The sequence below is a fragment of the Vombatus ursinus genome, unplaced genomic scaffold (assembly GCF_900497805.2).
Source record: "Vombatus ursinus unplaced genomic scaffold, bare-nosed wombat genome assembly UNPS02014807.1, whole genome shotgun sequence".
Classification (NCBI taxonomy): Eukaryota; Metazoa; Chordata; class Mammalia; order Diprotodontia; family Vombatidae; genus Vombatus; species Vombatus ursinus.
Window position 1 is genome coordinate 24,077,694 of NW_020954585.1, and position 16,376 is coordinate 24,094,069.

The window sequence follows — 16,376 nt, forward strand, 5'->3', positions numbered from 1 at the left end:
CATTTATAAAACATTTACTGTATGCCAGGCATTGTTCTAATTGCTGGGGACTTTCCCAAGGTAATAAAGCAACTTGGAGACACAATTAGAATGATAATCCAAATCTCCTTCATATCTAGTCAATTGCTTCTTCCACTATACCATTCTGCATCTAAGGTCCCTTCCACCTCTAACATTCTATGATAAAACTGGAAGTTCTTTGAGGGTAAGAACCATGTCATACTACTGTATCTCCCAAAAGACCTTAGTACTATGCCTAGCACAGAAAAGAAACTCAGCACTTATTTGCTAATTGGTTATTATATTCCATTTTCTATCCAACAGATTATGATATCTCCAAAGTACAGACATTTAATGGAGTACAAAGTGCTATGAAAATAGCCTCTGTTCACTTACTGACACAAAAATTCAAACACTAGCAAATATATATTAAGGAAACTTACTCTAACCTTTAACCACTATTAAGATCTTTGTTCAAACGTCTAATGGGACAATTGTCTCAGCAGATGTTCCCAGATGGAAAAATGCGACTAATCTAATTACTATAAGATTACCTTTAACTTTTGCCCTTCTATCTTCATTGTACCTAGGCAGTTCTGTGGTACAATCCTCCTTGCATTTCTCAATTCATCTTTGCCTCAACTTATGAATCCAAGGGGAGGTTTGTTGGTTTGTTTGTTTTGGAAGTAATGTGGTTAAATGACTTGCCCAGGGTCATACAGCCAGTAAGTACCTGAGTTCGGATTTGAACTCAAGTCCTCCTGAATCCAGAGCCAGTGCTCTATCCACTGAGTCACCTAGCTGCCCAAAAAAAGTTTTAAGATTTCAAACTAAGCTGAGGATCTGATATGAACACAGCATAAGGTCTTCGTGGAAAATTACCTAAAGGACGTAGGAAAAGAAACTAGGGGTGAAGAGAGAAGGAATTGGAAAAGTTTTCCTTGGCCACTGCACCACCAAGACACAACCTCTTTCATGCCTTAATCATCTCCAAAAGCCAGTTCTTAGACAGGTGAAGGTTCAGTAATTTCTCAGGCCTCTAAAACCAGGAAAACAAGGCAGCCTGTAAGCAAATCACCACTACTTTAACCAGTCCTGCATGCAAGTATAAAAAAAGCACCCGCCCAAAAGAGATGTTTTACCAGTCCACCCTCCAGTTTGTAAACTAACCAAGTCACCACATTCTTGACTACTCCTCTAGCAGAAACTCTGCCTTGGGCAAATGAGCAAGTAGCTTTTTGGTAAGAAGATCCTCAGCAATGATTTGTGCAGTCTCTCAAGGCAAGCTGTCTCAGTGCTTCTTTGCAAACCTTCCCTAATACGCCTCCCTGTCACCACACTAGTATCCCTTTCGAGAGTGTCTGGGATCCCCATAGAGGTTAACAAAGAAACTATCAGTGTTGCAGTTCAACCCCCATCCCCTTTCCACCCGAACAAAAAGATCCAGCAGAAGTCTTCACTGTGCTTCAGAAAACTTAAAGAGAATGGATCACAGATCAGGAGGCAGAGGGATCTCAGAGCACAATCTAGTTGAATCCCTCATTTTTAGAGATGGGAAAACTGACACTCAGGGAGATTAAGTGATTTGCCCAATGCCACACAGGCAGTAAGTGTCAAGGTTAACATATGAACCCAGATCTTCTGACTCCAGAGCCAGTGTTCTTTCCACTGTACCACGCTGAGAAAGAGAGGAGAGGGGAGGGGAGAGAGGGGGGAGGGGAGGGGAGGGAAAAGGAAGGGAAGAGAGGGGAGAGAGAAAAAAGAGAAAGGAGAGAAAGAAGAGAAAGAAGGGAAAAGAGAAAAAGAGAATGAGAGGAGAGGGGAGAGAAGAGAAAGAAGAGAGGAGAGAAGAGAGGGAGGAAAGAAGAGAGGGAGGGGGAGAAAGAGAGAGAGAGAGAAGCAGAGAGACAGAAAGAGGAAAGAGAAGGAGAAGAGAGGAAAAGAGAAGAGTAAGAGAAGAGTGAGGAAAGGGAACAGAGAAAGGAGAAGAAAAGAGAGGAAAGAGAGAAGAGAAGAGGGAGAGAAGAGAGATGAGAGGGGTAAGAAAGAGAAGAAAGAGGGAGAGGAAAGAGAGAAAAGAGGAAAAGAGGAGAGAATAAAGAGAAAAGGGAGGAGGAGGAAAAGAAGAGGAAGAAGAAGAAGAAGAAAAAGAAGAAGAAGAAGGAGGAGGAGGAGGAGGAGGAGAAGAAGGAGTGATGAAGTAGTGAGTGGAAGGTGCACTTGGCACCACAAGGATGGCTCAGGTTGACACCATGCAGCTGGCATTGCTCGGAGGTCCTTGCCCAGGCCCCCACCCCCCACTCTCCTGCGCGGACTGGATTGAGCAGGGTCCTCCAGCAGGGGCCACCCCCTGGGAAGCATCCAATCAAATGGTATGGTTGGAGGAGGGGGTGGTTGGTGCCAGGGAGGTGACCCAGGCACCCTACTCAGAAGACGCGGCCCGGGCCTGGCACAGCTCCCGTGTCCGCCCCAGGCCCACGCCACCGCGGCCCGCAGAGTGTCCAGAGAAGGAAGGTTGGGACCGCACCAAGACGCCCCGGAGATGCAGCCCCTCCACCCCTACCCCGAAACCGCCCTGAGGGCCTTACCGAGGCACTGTCCCACCGGGGTGCTGAACGGGTTCCCCAGGAGAAACTCCATCTTGTGAGGACAGCACCGCAAGCGGCGGAGGCTCCGACCAGCTGCCCGCCACCGCCGCTGCCGCCGTCGCAATCACCCCCTGCGGCCCTCCCGGCCTGAGTGACACTTGCCCCCTTTCCCGAACGGTGAGCTTCGGTCTCCCTGCCCCTCCTGCCGATCCAAGTCCTCATTGGGCCGTGCCTCCGTAGCCTTCTACCCATTGGCCATCGACCGTCCTCCGAGAAGCCCCCATTTACCCCACAGCCTCTGATTGGACCGCGGGGCAGGTAGGTCATTTGAGCTCTCTTTCTGGTCCCGGCCCCGAGTCGGGGACCCTCAATTTGATTCGCCGAAATAGTGATCTATCTGAAGGCTTCCCGTAGTAATTGGATTAAAAACGAGGACGTCACCACCACCTCCCGCAGAGGCGGGCCAAGGAGGGACCCGCCCCTAGAAGACAGCGATTGGAGGTAGATTTGTTTTCTCTACGACTGGTTGGTGAGAAAAGCATTTTCCCCCCCCCAAAAGTTTGGGCATGTGACCAGTCAACTTTCACCTTGGAGAGTCCGTCATCGGATTTCCCCTTAGCAACCAGACAGTCGCGTTATCCTCCCCTAGCAACCGGGCAAACTTCTTTGAGGCTGAAACGAGACGGAGGTTAGAGCTCCGGAAGGTGAGATATCTCGAGCTAAGAACTCAGAGCGGCCTTCGGGGACGGACCAGAGGGGAAGGGCCCCCCAGCCTGTCCCGATCCCACCGCACCCCGCCGGGACCAGGGCGAAGGGTAGCGGAGTCAGGGACTGGTGTCAGAACCCCAAGTTCTAACCCCGCTCCCCCTCCCCCACCCCACTCCTACACTGTCTGTCTCGGGGTCTGGGCCTCATAGGAGTTAGTACGTGCCCACAAGACTCAGTTTTTTCATCCATACGATAGGGAGACACGACTCTTTACCACTTCACCATGCTTTATCTGCCTTTTGACAGGATCCTTGGCTCCTGGGCAGGAAGGGGCTTTCACAGCGATACAGCTAGGTCCCTATCAGTACAAATAAGGAACGCCCTGAAGTGGTCTCGTGTATTCGAATTAGCACTATTCGAAGTTATAATTGTGTAAAATATGATAATTAGTTCTAGCCTATGGAAATATGCAGTGCTAATTTGAATAATGTCACCACTTATTGACTACATCTTTTCTCCCCTCTCTCAATCTCTCTTCTTTCTCTTCTTTCTCTCCTCTTTCTCCCTTCCATCCTTCCATCTATCCATCCATCCTTTTTCAGTCCCTGCCAACTTCCTACAAAGGGTCTCTATTAATGGAACAATTCTTTTTCAACAAACCCCTTCAAGGGATTCATTATTTACACCAATCCGAACCTAACTACAGGTTTCCAACTATCCTTTCCTTGCATCAAACCTGTGAAGTGGGTAGTGCAAGTATGATCCACATTTTACAATTGGGAAAACTTAAGGAGATGAAATAACTTTCCCACAGCCACTCATCTACAGTCAGAGCTGTGATTCAAATCCAGAACTAGATTGACTGTAAATCTAATGCTTTTTTTTACCCCATTTTTACTTTATTCTCTCTCTTTTCTGTACCCCTACCAATGTCCAATCCAGTTCATTCCAGATGTAACACCAGCTGTGGATGTAAAGCCTGAGGTAGGTGTGCTGAAAGGGAATGGAGATGGGAGAGGAAAATTGAAATGCTCACAGGCCATACCTTCTAGGACTTAGAAATGGGGTTCTGTCTAGTCCATCATTCTCCTTTCCTTCTCCCTCCTTTTCTTTAGACTTAAGGAAGGTTTAGCTCTATGGACAGCTGTTCATAATGGGTTCCACTGGTGGTTTTGAAGATAACTGAAAGTTTAGGCTCTTTAATCACCCTTCCCACTACTCTTGGGGAGATTTAAGGGTTATAATAATTGTAATAAAATTTGCTCCCCTCTGTAAGGATGGTGGTCCCTGGATCACCAAGTCAGAATTGAAGGATTGTTGTTTATGTATTCTGAAAAATATAGAAAACTCTTCAGAGCCACCCCTCCATGCACACTCAGATCCAAATTAAGGACTGGGCCACAGGCAATGGGAACAAACTCATTCATAAAGGAATAAAAAGGCTTGCAAGCTACCATGGTGACGGGGGAGGAGTGTCAGGGTGGAGAAGACATGGGATTCTATGAAAATAGGGGGATATTTTTTGTCTAATTCTGTCTAAAAGGATGGAAGAGGGAGAGGGGAACAGGAAATTTGGAGAAGAGAGAACACTCTACCTTAGCTTGGATTTACCAAGATTGGGATCATCTCCTGTTCTGGTAACTGCTAACCACCTGCCTCCAGTGGATGAAACCTCTGCCAGTTGTGGGTGGATACCATACTGCTGTCCTTCTTTTGCAGCCCTTTCTTGGCTCATTCTCCACCATCTCCTCTGTTCAGCTGACCCTGGGCCCAAAAGGCCCAGGCACTGCTAGAATTTGGGATGGGGGAGTAGCAGGAGGTATAGCAATGAGGTAGCTGGCACTTGGAAATATAAGGCACAGCATCAAATACTCATCACCATGTAATAGAACAAGGATAATTAATCTAATGTTCCCGGTAATGGTCTCAGAGCACCAAGGTACCACCACAATATATGCAACAGACAGAACACAGTACAAAGCTTCACTTGACAGGGGCTTTGAACTACAGGCCTAAATTATATGTAGGATATATATAACAAGCCAAGTATTAATAGCAATAATAATTACCGTAGGTCTATGAAACAACAAAATTAGCAAAACAGCAAAACTATAAACAGAACTAACAAAACTAAGCAAAATTAACAGAGAAATGTTGCTACGATGCAGTCATAGTACCAATACAAAGCAAGGAAGCATAACAAAAGTGATAATAAAACATAAACATATGATAATTAACATTTATATATCTTACATATATATCAATGAACATATATATGAAAGTATATTCAATATATATGCTACATGGATAAACATTACCGTGATTGTCCTCAGCTTCTTGCTGAACAAAGAGATATACTGGTTATGAATGTCTTTAGTCTTTCTGTCCTCAGTCACTCCAAAATACAAATCAGTATGTAGGCATGGTTCACACCTAAACATCAGCCAGTAGGGTGTAAAGTTGGTAGCTTTATCCCTGGTAGAATTGTATGCATTTTCAAGATAAGCCATATGCTGTCTCCACTGAGATTTTTTTGTTGTGGTAACAGTGCCCTTGGCACATTCATCAGAATGCAGTTTAAACATTTGGGGTTGTGGTTCCCTTTGAAGGTGGTTAGGTCTTGTTCTAGACTTCCTGATGCCAGCCAAAGTTCACAGTGCTTTGGGTAATGAACTTTCAAAGGCTCAACCTTGATCAGAATAGATCCTCACAGGATGTCTATATACCGAGAAGTACTTTTACAGGACCGTAGGTTTGTACCACTACTGACTCTCAAAAGGAACTCACATGGCACCTCTGAAGATACTAGAGCCTGAATCCAGTGCCTTGAACCTTTCAAGTATACTACATTCCATAATATTTTAGCAACTATGGAAACTTTCTGGTTCTTGTTTGAATATACCAGTACATACTGTGGGAATTGAGTGAATCACGATGACTCCATCTTGTGACTCAGTTCTGGATCTAGCTCAGTTTCCTTTCTATTCAATTATGGATCTAGTCCAATTTGTGTCTTGTGAGAAAACTTTATGCAATTATGGAAACTGTGAAAAAACTTTATTGCATTGTTTGGACCTAGCCCTTTGTGATGGAGAAACTGGACCACCTCTACTTGCTGCTTAGAGACCCTTAACTGAGGACCTAGGTTACGCCGACCAGAAATCCAGTCAGATCTAAAGACTAATGCAAAGAGTTTTCTCACAATTATACATCTCAGGCAACCCATATGTCTTATTTGAAAACTGGCCCCATACTGGTCAAACAGTCATTGTTTACATGTTCCTTTGATTTAATACAGACGCTTGAGGGGAGTGAGATGCTTCTTTTTCTGATTTTAGGAAATTGTCCCTATTCACTCACTCCCTCCCAACTTAGAAAGTCCCTAATCTTTCTTCCAGTTAGGAATCAAATTTCCTAATTTTGTATCCTAGTTAATTGTATTCTTTTATTTAATTGGTCTTATTTGATTAATTTTTTTTTTGGACTAGGCAGTAGGGTTAAGTAACTTGCCCAGGGTCACACAGCTTGTAAGTGTCAAGTGTCTGAGGCCGCATTTGAACTCAGGTCCTCCTGACTCCAAGGCCAGAGCTCTATCCACTGCACCACCTAGCTGCCCCTGATTAATTTTTTTAATGCATAAACATCTGTCTCCCCCATATTCAGAGTCTAGTAGAGGAGGCCTGATCCCAATTTGTTAGGCAATTGACATGTGTTGCTTAATGAATCAATATGCTCGAGCTCGAAACTTTGTTTCCTCAGTCATTTCATCTCCTACTTGCCAGAATACTTAGTGAACTGGTCAGTTTCCACCAATATATAGTTTGTGTTATTGCCGTCTCCTTCTAGAAATAAGAAGTCAATGCTAAAAAGTCTTAAAGGCTTGCTAGTACTTACATGCTCAAAACATGCAGCATGAATTGATAGTATATTTTTTACATGCAACGAGGGACAGCTTGCACTTCTTAGTGACATCTGTAGCCATTTGGGGACAGAAAAACTTATTTCTTACTAGCGCTAAGAGACCTTTATTGGCATATATGTTCAAAGCTATCATGTAAAGCTTGCAAAGCTTTAGAGCAATATTGGTTGGGTAGCACCAACTGCTTCCCCACACCATACATGGGATCAGTGCCAGCTCAATGCCATATTCCATTGCATAGTTCCAACTTCTACTGTTGTCTCAACAATGAAGTGCCTTCAGAAAAATGGCATTTGACCCCTTTTCTAACACTGCCTCATTTCTTGTTTTATATCTTTAGGCAGTCTTTCGTCAACTATCAGATCTCTTTGCCAGTGATCCACAGACAACTGAGGCAAAAAAAAAGAAAGTTTGTTCAATTAAGTATGGTTCATGTGTGCTGCTGGCACACAGCTGTACTGACATCTGCTTGTAGTCCACTTCCTTGGGTGTTACATATAACTTTCACTATTTTTTTAGGTGTTGCCATATTACCAGTGTAATGGTATTCTGGAAAGGGCATCTATATCCAGAGACTTGGAAATACCAAGTCTTTCCAACTTGGTAGTTAATGCTAAATATGTAGTTAACTAGTGCTGCTACCCATCTCTGGCTTCTGACTTAGCACTGATTGGGATATGTCTGTTGACAATTGTTGTCAAACCATATTTGTAACTTTCCGCTGAAAATATTGCCTTAAGGGGCGGTGAGGCGGTGCAGTGGATAGAGCTCCGGCCTTGGAGTCAGGAGGACCTGAGTTCAAATTCTATCTCAGACACTTAACACTTACTAGCTGTGTGACCCTGGGCAAGTCACTTAACCACAATTGCCTCACCCCCCCAAAAAAAACATTGCCTTAAATTTCTCAGTAAAAGCTCACTTCAAAGTCAGAAACTCCAGGTTGTGAATGGGGTAACAGTTGTCACTGTCACTAGGTCTCTGTTGGCAAATGCAGTTGATTTCATGTGACCATCACTCTCTTGGTACAGGTCTGCTCCCAAGTCTTGCAAGCTGGCATCCGTATTCAGAATAAAAGGCTTGCTTGGGTTATAGGCCAGCATAAGTTAGCACTGGTGTGTATATGAGGCAGCTGGCCAAGTCTTTGAAAGGTTATTCACATCAGCCCATCGATCATTCTCCAAATGGCCTTGCTGGTTTTAAGACAACTTTGTGTTTTTTTGTCTTCCTTCTTCTGGGTCTCTTAAATAATATATGTTCTAAAAAGGTCATTTCAGTGGCTTAGCAGCAGCAGCATAGTTTTTTAATAAATTTTTTATAAGACCTGCCAAATCCAATAAAGTCCTTAAATTTCAAAGGTTCTTTGGACATGGCCAAATCAGGAGCATGTCTATCTTCCCAGAAACAGTGTTCATGCCTTTTAGCAGTACAGTATGACCTCATACTTGACAGGAGCTCTACAAAAATGGCACTTGTAAAATAAAAATTCTAGAACATTTTCCCCTAGTCAACCCAACCTTTCATCAAATTTTCTTCTTGTTCATCTATGTCAAGAGTTGGCAAACTTAGACCTGTAGGCCAAATCTAGCCTGCCTATTTTTGTACAGCTTGCCAGCTCAGAATGGTTTTTACACGTAGCTCGCAGGCTATACAAAAGTAGGCAGTGGACCAGATTGCCCTACAAGCCATACAGAGTTTGCCCAGCCTGGGTCTAGAGTCTTCCCAAAGACAATTATGTCATCAGGACACACCAACGCTTCTAGGCAGTTCGTGTCTCCAAATGCTTTCTCTGTCAGTCCTTGGAAGGTGGCAGGTGCTCCCCAGAAGCCTTGGAACGTATGGTCAAACTGCTAAAACCCAGCTGGAGAGATGAAAACAGTCTTTTCTTTATCTTCCTCTGCCATAAAAATCTACTGGCCACTGTGCCAATCCAATAAAGAAAAACCACTGGCTGCCTAACCCAAAATCCAGGAACTCTTGAACTCTTGGCTTGATATATTGGTGCACTTTTTGTTATTGTTCAAAGTTTGGTAGCCAACATGCATGCATGATTTTCTATTCTTTTGAGGTAGCACAACTATGAGTGATACGGGTTATGCATATGGGCTCTATGATAATAGCATTCACTAACAGCTTCTTTTTTTTCAATGTAAAATTTTTTTTATTTTGAACAATAAAGAGTAAAATGAGCAAAAAGAGCATTTTAAATGAAACTTTTGGTCTCTATTGTTTACAACTTGCTTTTCTTTTTAATTATATAATAAATACATCCTCTAGTTTTAAAAGCTGTCCTTCTTGCCTGTGGTTTTTTGTCCTTTATGTTCTCTTCTGTGCATTTTCAAATAAAATGCCTCTGTCATTTTTTTCTTTCTTTTTCTTTTTTCCCTTCTTTCTTTTTTTTGGCTACCTCACTCTATCCTCCTTTTTCCTAATATTCCCCTTCCCCTCTCTGGTTGAAAAAAAAAGAAAAAGAAAAAAGAAGTGTTTGTAGCAAATAGGCACAGCCAAGCAATACAAATATCCACACTAGCCACTCAGGATATATGTCTTATACTTTGAGTCCATTACCTCTCCATCAAGTGACAGGTAACATGATTCATAGGCCTTTGGAGTCATTGTTAATAATTTCATTGATAAGAGTTCTCAAATCCTTCATAGTTGTTTTTCTTTATAATGCTGTTGTTATATAAATTGTTCTCCTGAATCTACTTACTTCACCATGTTATCAGGCCATGCAGGTTTTCCTGGGTTTCTCTGAAGTCATCCCTTTTGGCATTTCTTTCTTTTAAATTTAATTTATTTTAATTAACAAAGTGTTTTCCTTCCATCTATCCTCCTTTGTCATTTCTTACAGCACAATTATATTCTGTTACATTCATATGCCACAGTTAATTTAGGAATTTCCAATTGACACCTCCTTTATTTCCGGTTTTTTGCTAGTGCAAAAAGAGCTATGTAAAATTTTTTGTATATATAGGTCTTTTTCCTCTTTCTTTAATCTCCTTGGGATAGTGGTATCACTGGGTCAAAAAGTATGTACAGTTTGGTAACTTAGGGAGTATAGTTCTAAATTGATTTCCAGAATGGCCGGGTCGTTTCACAACTCCATCAGCACATTAGTGCACCTGTTTTCCTTCAGTCCCTTCAACAATTGTCATTTTCCATTTTTGTCAATCTTGCCTCTCTAATGCATATGAAATGGAAGCTCAGAGTTGCTTTAATTTGCATTTCTTTAATTATTAGTGAGTTAGAACAATTTTTCATATGGTTGTTGGAAGCTTGGACTACTTCCATTGAAAACTTCCTGTTCATATCCTTTGACCATTGAGGAATAGATATTATTCTTATAAAGTGAAGTCAGTTCTTGGATATCAGACCATTATCAGAAAATTTTTCTATTTCCCTTTGAATTTTCCTTGATCTTACTAATATAAAAAATTTTTAATTTTATGTCATAAAAATTGTCCATTTTATCTTCTCTGATCCTTTCTATCCCTTGTTTTTGACCAATGTTGCCCTTATCCATAGATCTGAAAGGTGCTTTTTCCTTGCTTCTCTAATTTTTTTTATGATGTCACCTTTTGTGTTTAAGTCAGGGTGTGAGGTAGTATTCTATGCCTAATTTCTATCAGATGGCTTTCCAGTTTCCCCAGCAATTTTTGTCAAATGGTGTGAATCCTTACCCCAGGAGCTGTGGTTTTTAGGTTGATCCTATACTACTGTGTTCATTTGCTTCTGTATGCTCGGTAATTTTTCCATTGATTGACCTCTCTGTTTTTTAATCAGTACCAAATAGTTTTGATGATTACTGCTGTCTAGTATAGTTTGAGATCTGTTCCTGTAATGCTCCATTCCTCCTTGAGATTCCTGACTTTTTGTTCCTCTGGATGCGATTCATTATTATTTTTCTAGCTCTATAAAACAATCCTTTAGTAGCTTGGTATATACTAAATAAGTAAATTTATTTAGGTAGTATTGTCTTTTTTATTATATTGGCTTAACCTGCTTGTGAGCAATTAATCTGCAAATTGTTTAGGTCTGTCTGGTTTTCTTTTATTTTTTGTAAAGAGGATTTTGTGGTTGTATTCATGAAATTCCTGAATGTGTCTGTTTCCCAAATATTTTATGTATTCTGGAGTTATTTTGAACACGGTTTCTCTTTCTACTTCTTTCTTCTGGGTTTTGCTGGTAATATAGAAACATGCCACAAATATATGTGGATTTATTTTATATCCTGAAACTGTGATAGCTATTAATTGTTTCACTTAATTTTAATTAGCTTTTTGGGGGTTCTCTAGATAGGCCATCATATCATCTACTGATAGTTTTGTTTGCTTTTTGCCTATCTCTTGACTTATTTATTTTTTATCTTATTGCGATAGCTAAAATTTCTAGTACTATGTTAAATGGCAATGGAAAAAATTAGCATTCTAGCATTACCTTTGGTATAATTGGAAAGGCTTCTAACTTATCTCCACTACATATAATGTTGGCTCTGCATTTTAGAAAGATACTATTTAGCAAATTAAGGAAAAGTGCATTTATTTCTATGCTTTTTTGATGATGGACTGCTGTGTAGTACAGTTTAAGGTCTGGTCTTTCAAAGCTCCATTTCTCCTTGAGATTCTTGACTTTTTATTCCTCTAGATGAATTTCATTATTATTTTTTCTAGCTCTGTAAAATAATACTTTATTATTATCTCTATGGTTTCTGATGTTTTCAAGAAAAGAGAGATTAAATGATTTGTAAAAAGTCTTTTTAGCATCTATTAACATAATATTTGGGTTTTTTTATTAATATGGTCTGTTATATTTATACTTTTAATTATATTGAGTCAACCGTACATTCCTAGTATAAATCCAACTTGTTCATAGTGTATAATATTTTAATATGTTCTTGAGACTTCTTTGCTAATGCTTTATTTAATATTTGTATTGATTTTCATTAGAGTTATTCATATATCTTTTTCTTTTCTCTGCTTTATCTCTTCTTGGTTTAGGTATCAAGGTCATATTTATGAAGTATAAAGAGTTGGAAAGCATCCCTTCATTTCTTCTTTTTATAAAGAATTTATGTGTTACTGAAAATAATTGTTTTTGAATGTTGTAAATCCATTTGGCCTTGGGATCTTTTTCTTTGGAAATTTATTTATGGCTTATTTAATTTGTTTTTCCTAATACTGAGTTATTTAAATAATTGTTTTCTTTCTTTAATCTGAATATTATGTATTTTATAAGTATTTATCTATTTCATCTCTGTTATCAGTTACAGTGGGCAAAATGCTTCTGAGACTTTTTTTATTTCATCTTCAATTGTTGTGAATCCTTGTTTTTAATTTTTTAGTTCAATTTTCTTTTCCTCTCTAAAAAAATCAGATTAGCTAATTGTTTCTTTATTTTATTAGTTTAAAAAATCTTAGTTTTATTTATCAATTTAATGATTTTTCTTTCAATTTTTAAAATCTCTTTTTTGATTTTCAGAATTTCTGTTTTTGATTTGTTGCATTTCTAGGTTTTTGTGTGTGTGTGGGAGGGGAGAGGTGCATGCCCAATTTATTGAGCTAATCATTCTTTCTTTTGTTGATGAAATCATTTAGAGATATAAATTTTTCCCTAAAGATTGTTTTTGCTGCATCCCATAATTTTTGGTATGTTTTCTCCTTGTCATTCACTTTGATGAAACTTTTTATTCTTCCTATGAATTATTCTTTGACCCACCAATTCTTTAGGACTAAGTTATTTAGTCTTCAATTAATTTGTGATTCTTTCTTCAAAGGCCCTTTACTAAATATTTTTTCATTGCATTATCAGTAAAGTGTATTTTTAGCATTTCTATTTTTGTGCATTTGGTTGTGAGATTTTTTTAAGTCAGTATGAAACCAAATATTGTAAAGGCACCACACAGTAATCCTAGAAATTTATCATAGGTAATTTTCTAAAATTCTATTCAGTTCCTTAACTTCTTTCTTGTTTATCATTTTTGTTATGTTTATCTAGATCTGAAAGAATTACATTGAGGTCTCCTAGCTACAGTTTTGTTGTCTACTTATCGCTGTAATTTGATTAACTTTTTCTTTAAGATTTAGATGCAGTGCCATTTGGTGCATATATACTAAGTGTTGATATTGATTTATTATCTATTATATTTTTATTATATCTATTTTTTAGTGTAGCCTTGTCTGAAATCATGATATCTATTTTTATAGTTAACCTGAGGCATAATAGATTTTTTCTAGATTTAAAAAAAAACCATTTTAATTTATTTATTTTTAACATGCTTTTCTTTTTTAATTTTGAGTTCCAAATTCTCTCTCTTCCTTCCACCTCCTCCTTCACCAACTGAGAAGGCAAGCAATATGATATAAATTCTACATGTGAAATCAAGAGCATAATAAATTCTACCACAGCCCCTCATATTCACTATGTGTGAATCTTTACGTTTCAAGTGCATTTCTTGTAAACAACATATTGTTGGGCTTTGCTTTCTAATACATTCTGCTATCCTTCTGTTTTTTTGGTCAGTTTATCCCATTCACAATCTATAGTTATGGTTGTTAATTGTGTACTTCCCTTCATCCTGTCCTCTTGTACTTTTTCCTACCTTTATGAATTGGAGAAATAAAAGAAATTTGCCTAACACTTCTGATCTATAATTGAAATGATCCCTGTTGCCCCTCCTTTCTTCCTCCTTCACCTCCGGTCACAAGTTTGTACTCTTTCTTTCCTTTCAATCCTACTTTTATGCTCCCCACTCCAATACTGGAATTTGTTTTGCGTTTGACTACTCCCTCACATATCTCACGATCCCTCTTAAACTCCATTCCCCTCTCTCTCTGTCCCCAATTATTTCCCTTTGAGTTTAATGTTCTTCTGTCTCATGCTCTTTGTGTGTGTGTGTGTGTGTGTGTGTCTGTGTGTGTGACCTTCTTTTGTCCATTTAAGTTGAAAGTTCAGTTAATATGATGGTCATTCCTCCACCTCTACTTTCATGTGTATACTGTTCATTTAACTTACCCCTATGTGTGAAATGTGATATGGTGCAGTTTCTTGCTTTCCTCTCCCTTTCCTCCCTAGTAGTCCCCTTTCCTTCTCCTTTTAAAATAAAATCATTTAGGCTCTCTCCCTAGTAGCAAGTGAACAATTCATAATAACATAGTCCTTTCCCAATGATCAAATGTATTTTCCTTTCTATGTTTCACTTGACTCCTGGGTTTGAATTTCAAAATGGCTAATTAGGCTTTTCATCAGGAGTCAGTCAGTTAATAAACATTTATTAAGCACCTACTATGTGCCAGATACTGTGCTAATTTCTGGGGATACAGATTAGGAAAAAGCAACTCCTGCTGTCAAGGAGCTTACAGTTTAACGGGGGAAGACAGCACACAAAAGAAAACTGAAAAGTGGGGAAGGGCTGGGGAAGAAGGTACCTAGCTTGGGGCCCTGGTGGAGTCCAGTCTAGAAAGTGCAGCTGGTGGGAAATGAGTTGGCTGGTCCATGAACCCTCTTTAAATGGAAAGGTTCTTTGCTTTGCCCTCCAGCCCTCCCATCAGAAGGGCAGAGGGTACTGAATGTTCAAACCTGATGCAGTCTTTTAGGATAATGAATTAACTGGTGAAGATGTTTTCTGGGAGCATTATGATGATGGAGTCTAAATCCAAAGAATATATAGATGGTGGGAAATTAAGGTTTTCATCAGAAATGCTTGAAAGTCTTCTATTTCATTAAAAGTTCACTCATTTTTCAGTCATGTCCAATTCTTCATAATCCCATTTGGGGTTTTCTTGGCAAAAGGAGTGGTTTGCCATTTCCTTCTCCAGCTCATTTTACAGATGAGAAAACTGAGGTTTTTTCAGGGTTAGGTGGTTAAACAGGGTTAAGTGACCTGCCTAGGGTAACTTAGCTAATAAGTGTTTGAGGCTAAATTTGAACTCAGGTCTTCCTGACTCCAGGCCTAGCACTCTATCCACTGGGTCACCTAGCCTTCCAAACTACTACGACTGGGATGAGATTACCTTTAGTATAGATAGTTTACACTGATGAGATTGACTTTTAGATTAATCAAGTTTCTCTGGAAAATGGGTGATGGGTGTGATTACAAGGGTGAGGTCAAAATGTAAGGGTGAAGTTACCCCAAGTGATTTGAGATTACCTGAGCGAACTTGCAAGAAGGAGGAATTTAGGCACATACAGGAAAGGAGAATATTAAATCTATGCAAACTTAAGTCTTAACAAAATAGGATTAAAAAATCAATTTTCAATTTCATACTGGGCTTAACTGACCCTTTATCTACCAATTTCTGAATACCAAGTCAGATGACTGTAATCCTCAATACTGAAATGTAGATGTCATAAATATAGAATATGACTGCTTTGGTGCTTACCCCCAAAATATTTTTATACGTAAGTTTGAGATGCTAACATTTAGGTTATCAGACAGCAGGTCCCTCAAAAGCTTTTCCACTAAAATATTAGCCTGTCCTATCAGAAATCCTCCAATTCTGTAATGCTACTGACACCTGTGTAATCCACGTTTTCCTGGTTATTCCCCGGGAGGGCATGGGTCCTGTCCTTGAGAAAATGCTTAATTTTGGCCTGGGGTGTTTTCTGCCATAACATATCCAGCCCTGTGCCTGCCATCAGCCGAGGTTGTTCTACCTGATCCAATCGATCTTCCTCTCTTATCACGTGCGATTTTTCATACAATTTAGTGGACTTTGCTTCTCAGATTCAAGTGAGGTTTCTTAATATGACTCAGGGAACTGGCCCTACTCTTTCAATCCTATCTATGAAGTACTGCTAGTCCTCTGTTTCCCAGTAACTTAGTGTTTTTAGCTTTGGGCCATCTCCTGGCCATTACAATGCTATCTGATTTAGGGAAGCGATTCCTTCAGAGCTGTCTAGGCATGAGTAGAAGTAACAACTCTGACTGTGGATGTATTGAGCCAACATCACTTATGTATGAATATCTTGTTATTGCTGGCAAAAATCCTCACTCTGTGGAGATGACTAGCGTGGACCTCCCATGTTGTGCTATTACAATTTTTATTCATTAATATCATAAATTTCTTAGGAACAGTGGCACAGATTAATTACTTGCTGGTGGAGGGATGTGAAACAATACCCAGGTACTGTTCCTTTTCCTGATTTTGTCTGGTATTCTTAAA

General features: G+C 39.6%; 2 protein-coding genes across 6 annotated transcripts in view; one reads left to right on the top strand and one right to left on the bottom strand.

The window, feature by feature from the left end:
- The window catches only part of TOM1L2 (target of myb1 like 2 membrane trafficking protein), a 152,651-nt gene extending 149,917 nt beyond the window's left edge, over window positions 1-2,734 (bottom strand). The window contains exon 1 of one of the 2 annotated variants that reach the window (XM_027874462.1): window positions 2,589-2,734. In XM_027874462.1, the coding sequence (XP_027730263.1) occupies window positions 2,589-2,640 (52 nt within the window). In that variant the 5' untranslated portion in view covers window positions 2,641-2,734. The remainder of the gene's footprint in view (window positions 1-2,588) is intronic. The other variant, XM_027874461.1, reaches the window with a different exon arrangement.
- Window positions 2,735-3,226: 492 nt separating this feature from the next.
- DRC3 (dynein regulatory complex subunit 3) overlaps window positions 3,227-16,376 on the top strand; it is a 101,843-nt gene continuing 88,693 nt past the window's right edge. For all 4 annotated transcript variants that reach the window (XM_027875101.1, XM_027875104.1, XM_027875103.1 and 1 more), the window contains exons 1-2: window positions 3,227-3,292; window positions 4,239-4,280. The gene's annotated coding sequence lies outside the window, so the exon portion shown is untranslated. The remainder of the gene's footprint in view (window positions 3,293-4,238; window positions 4,281-16,376) is intronic.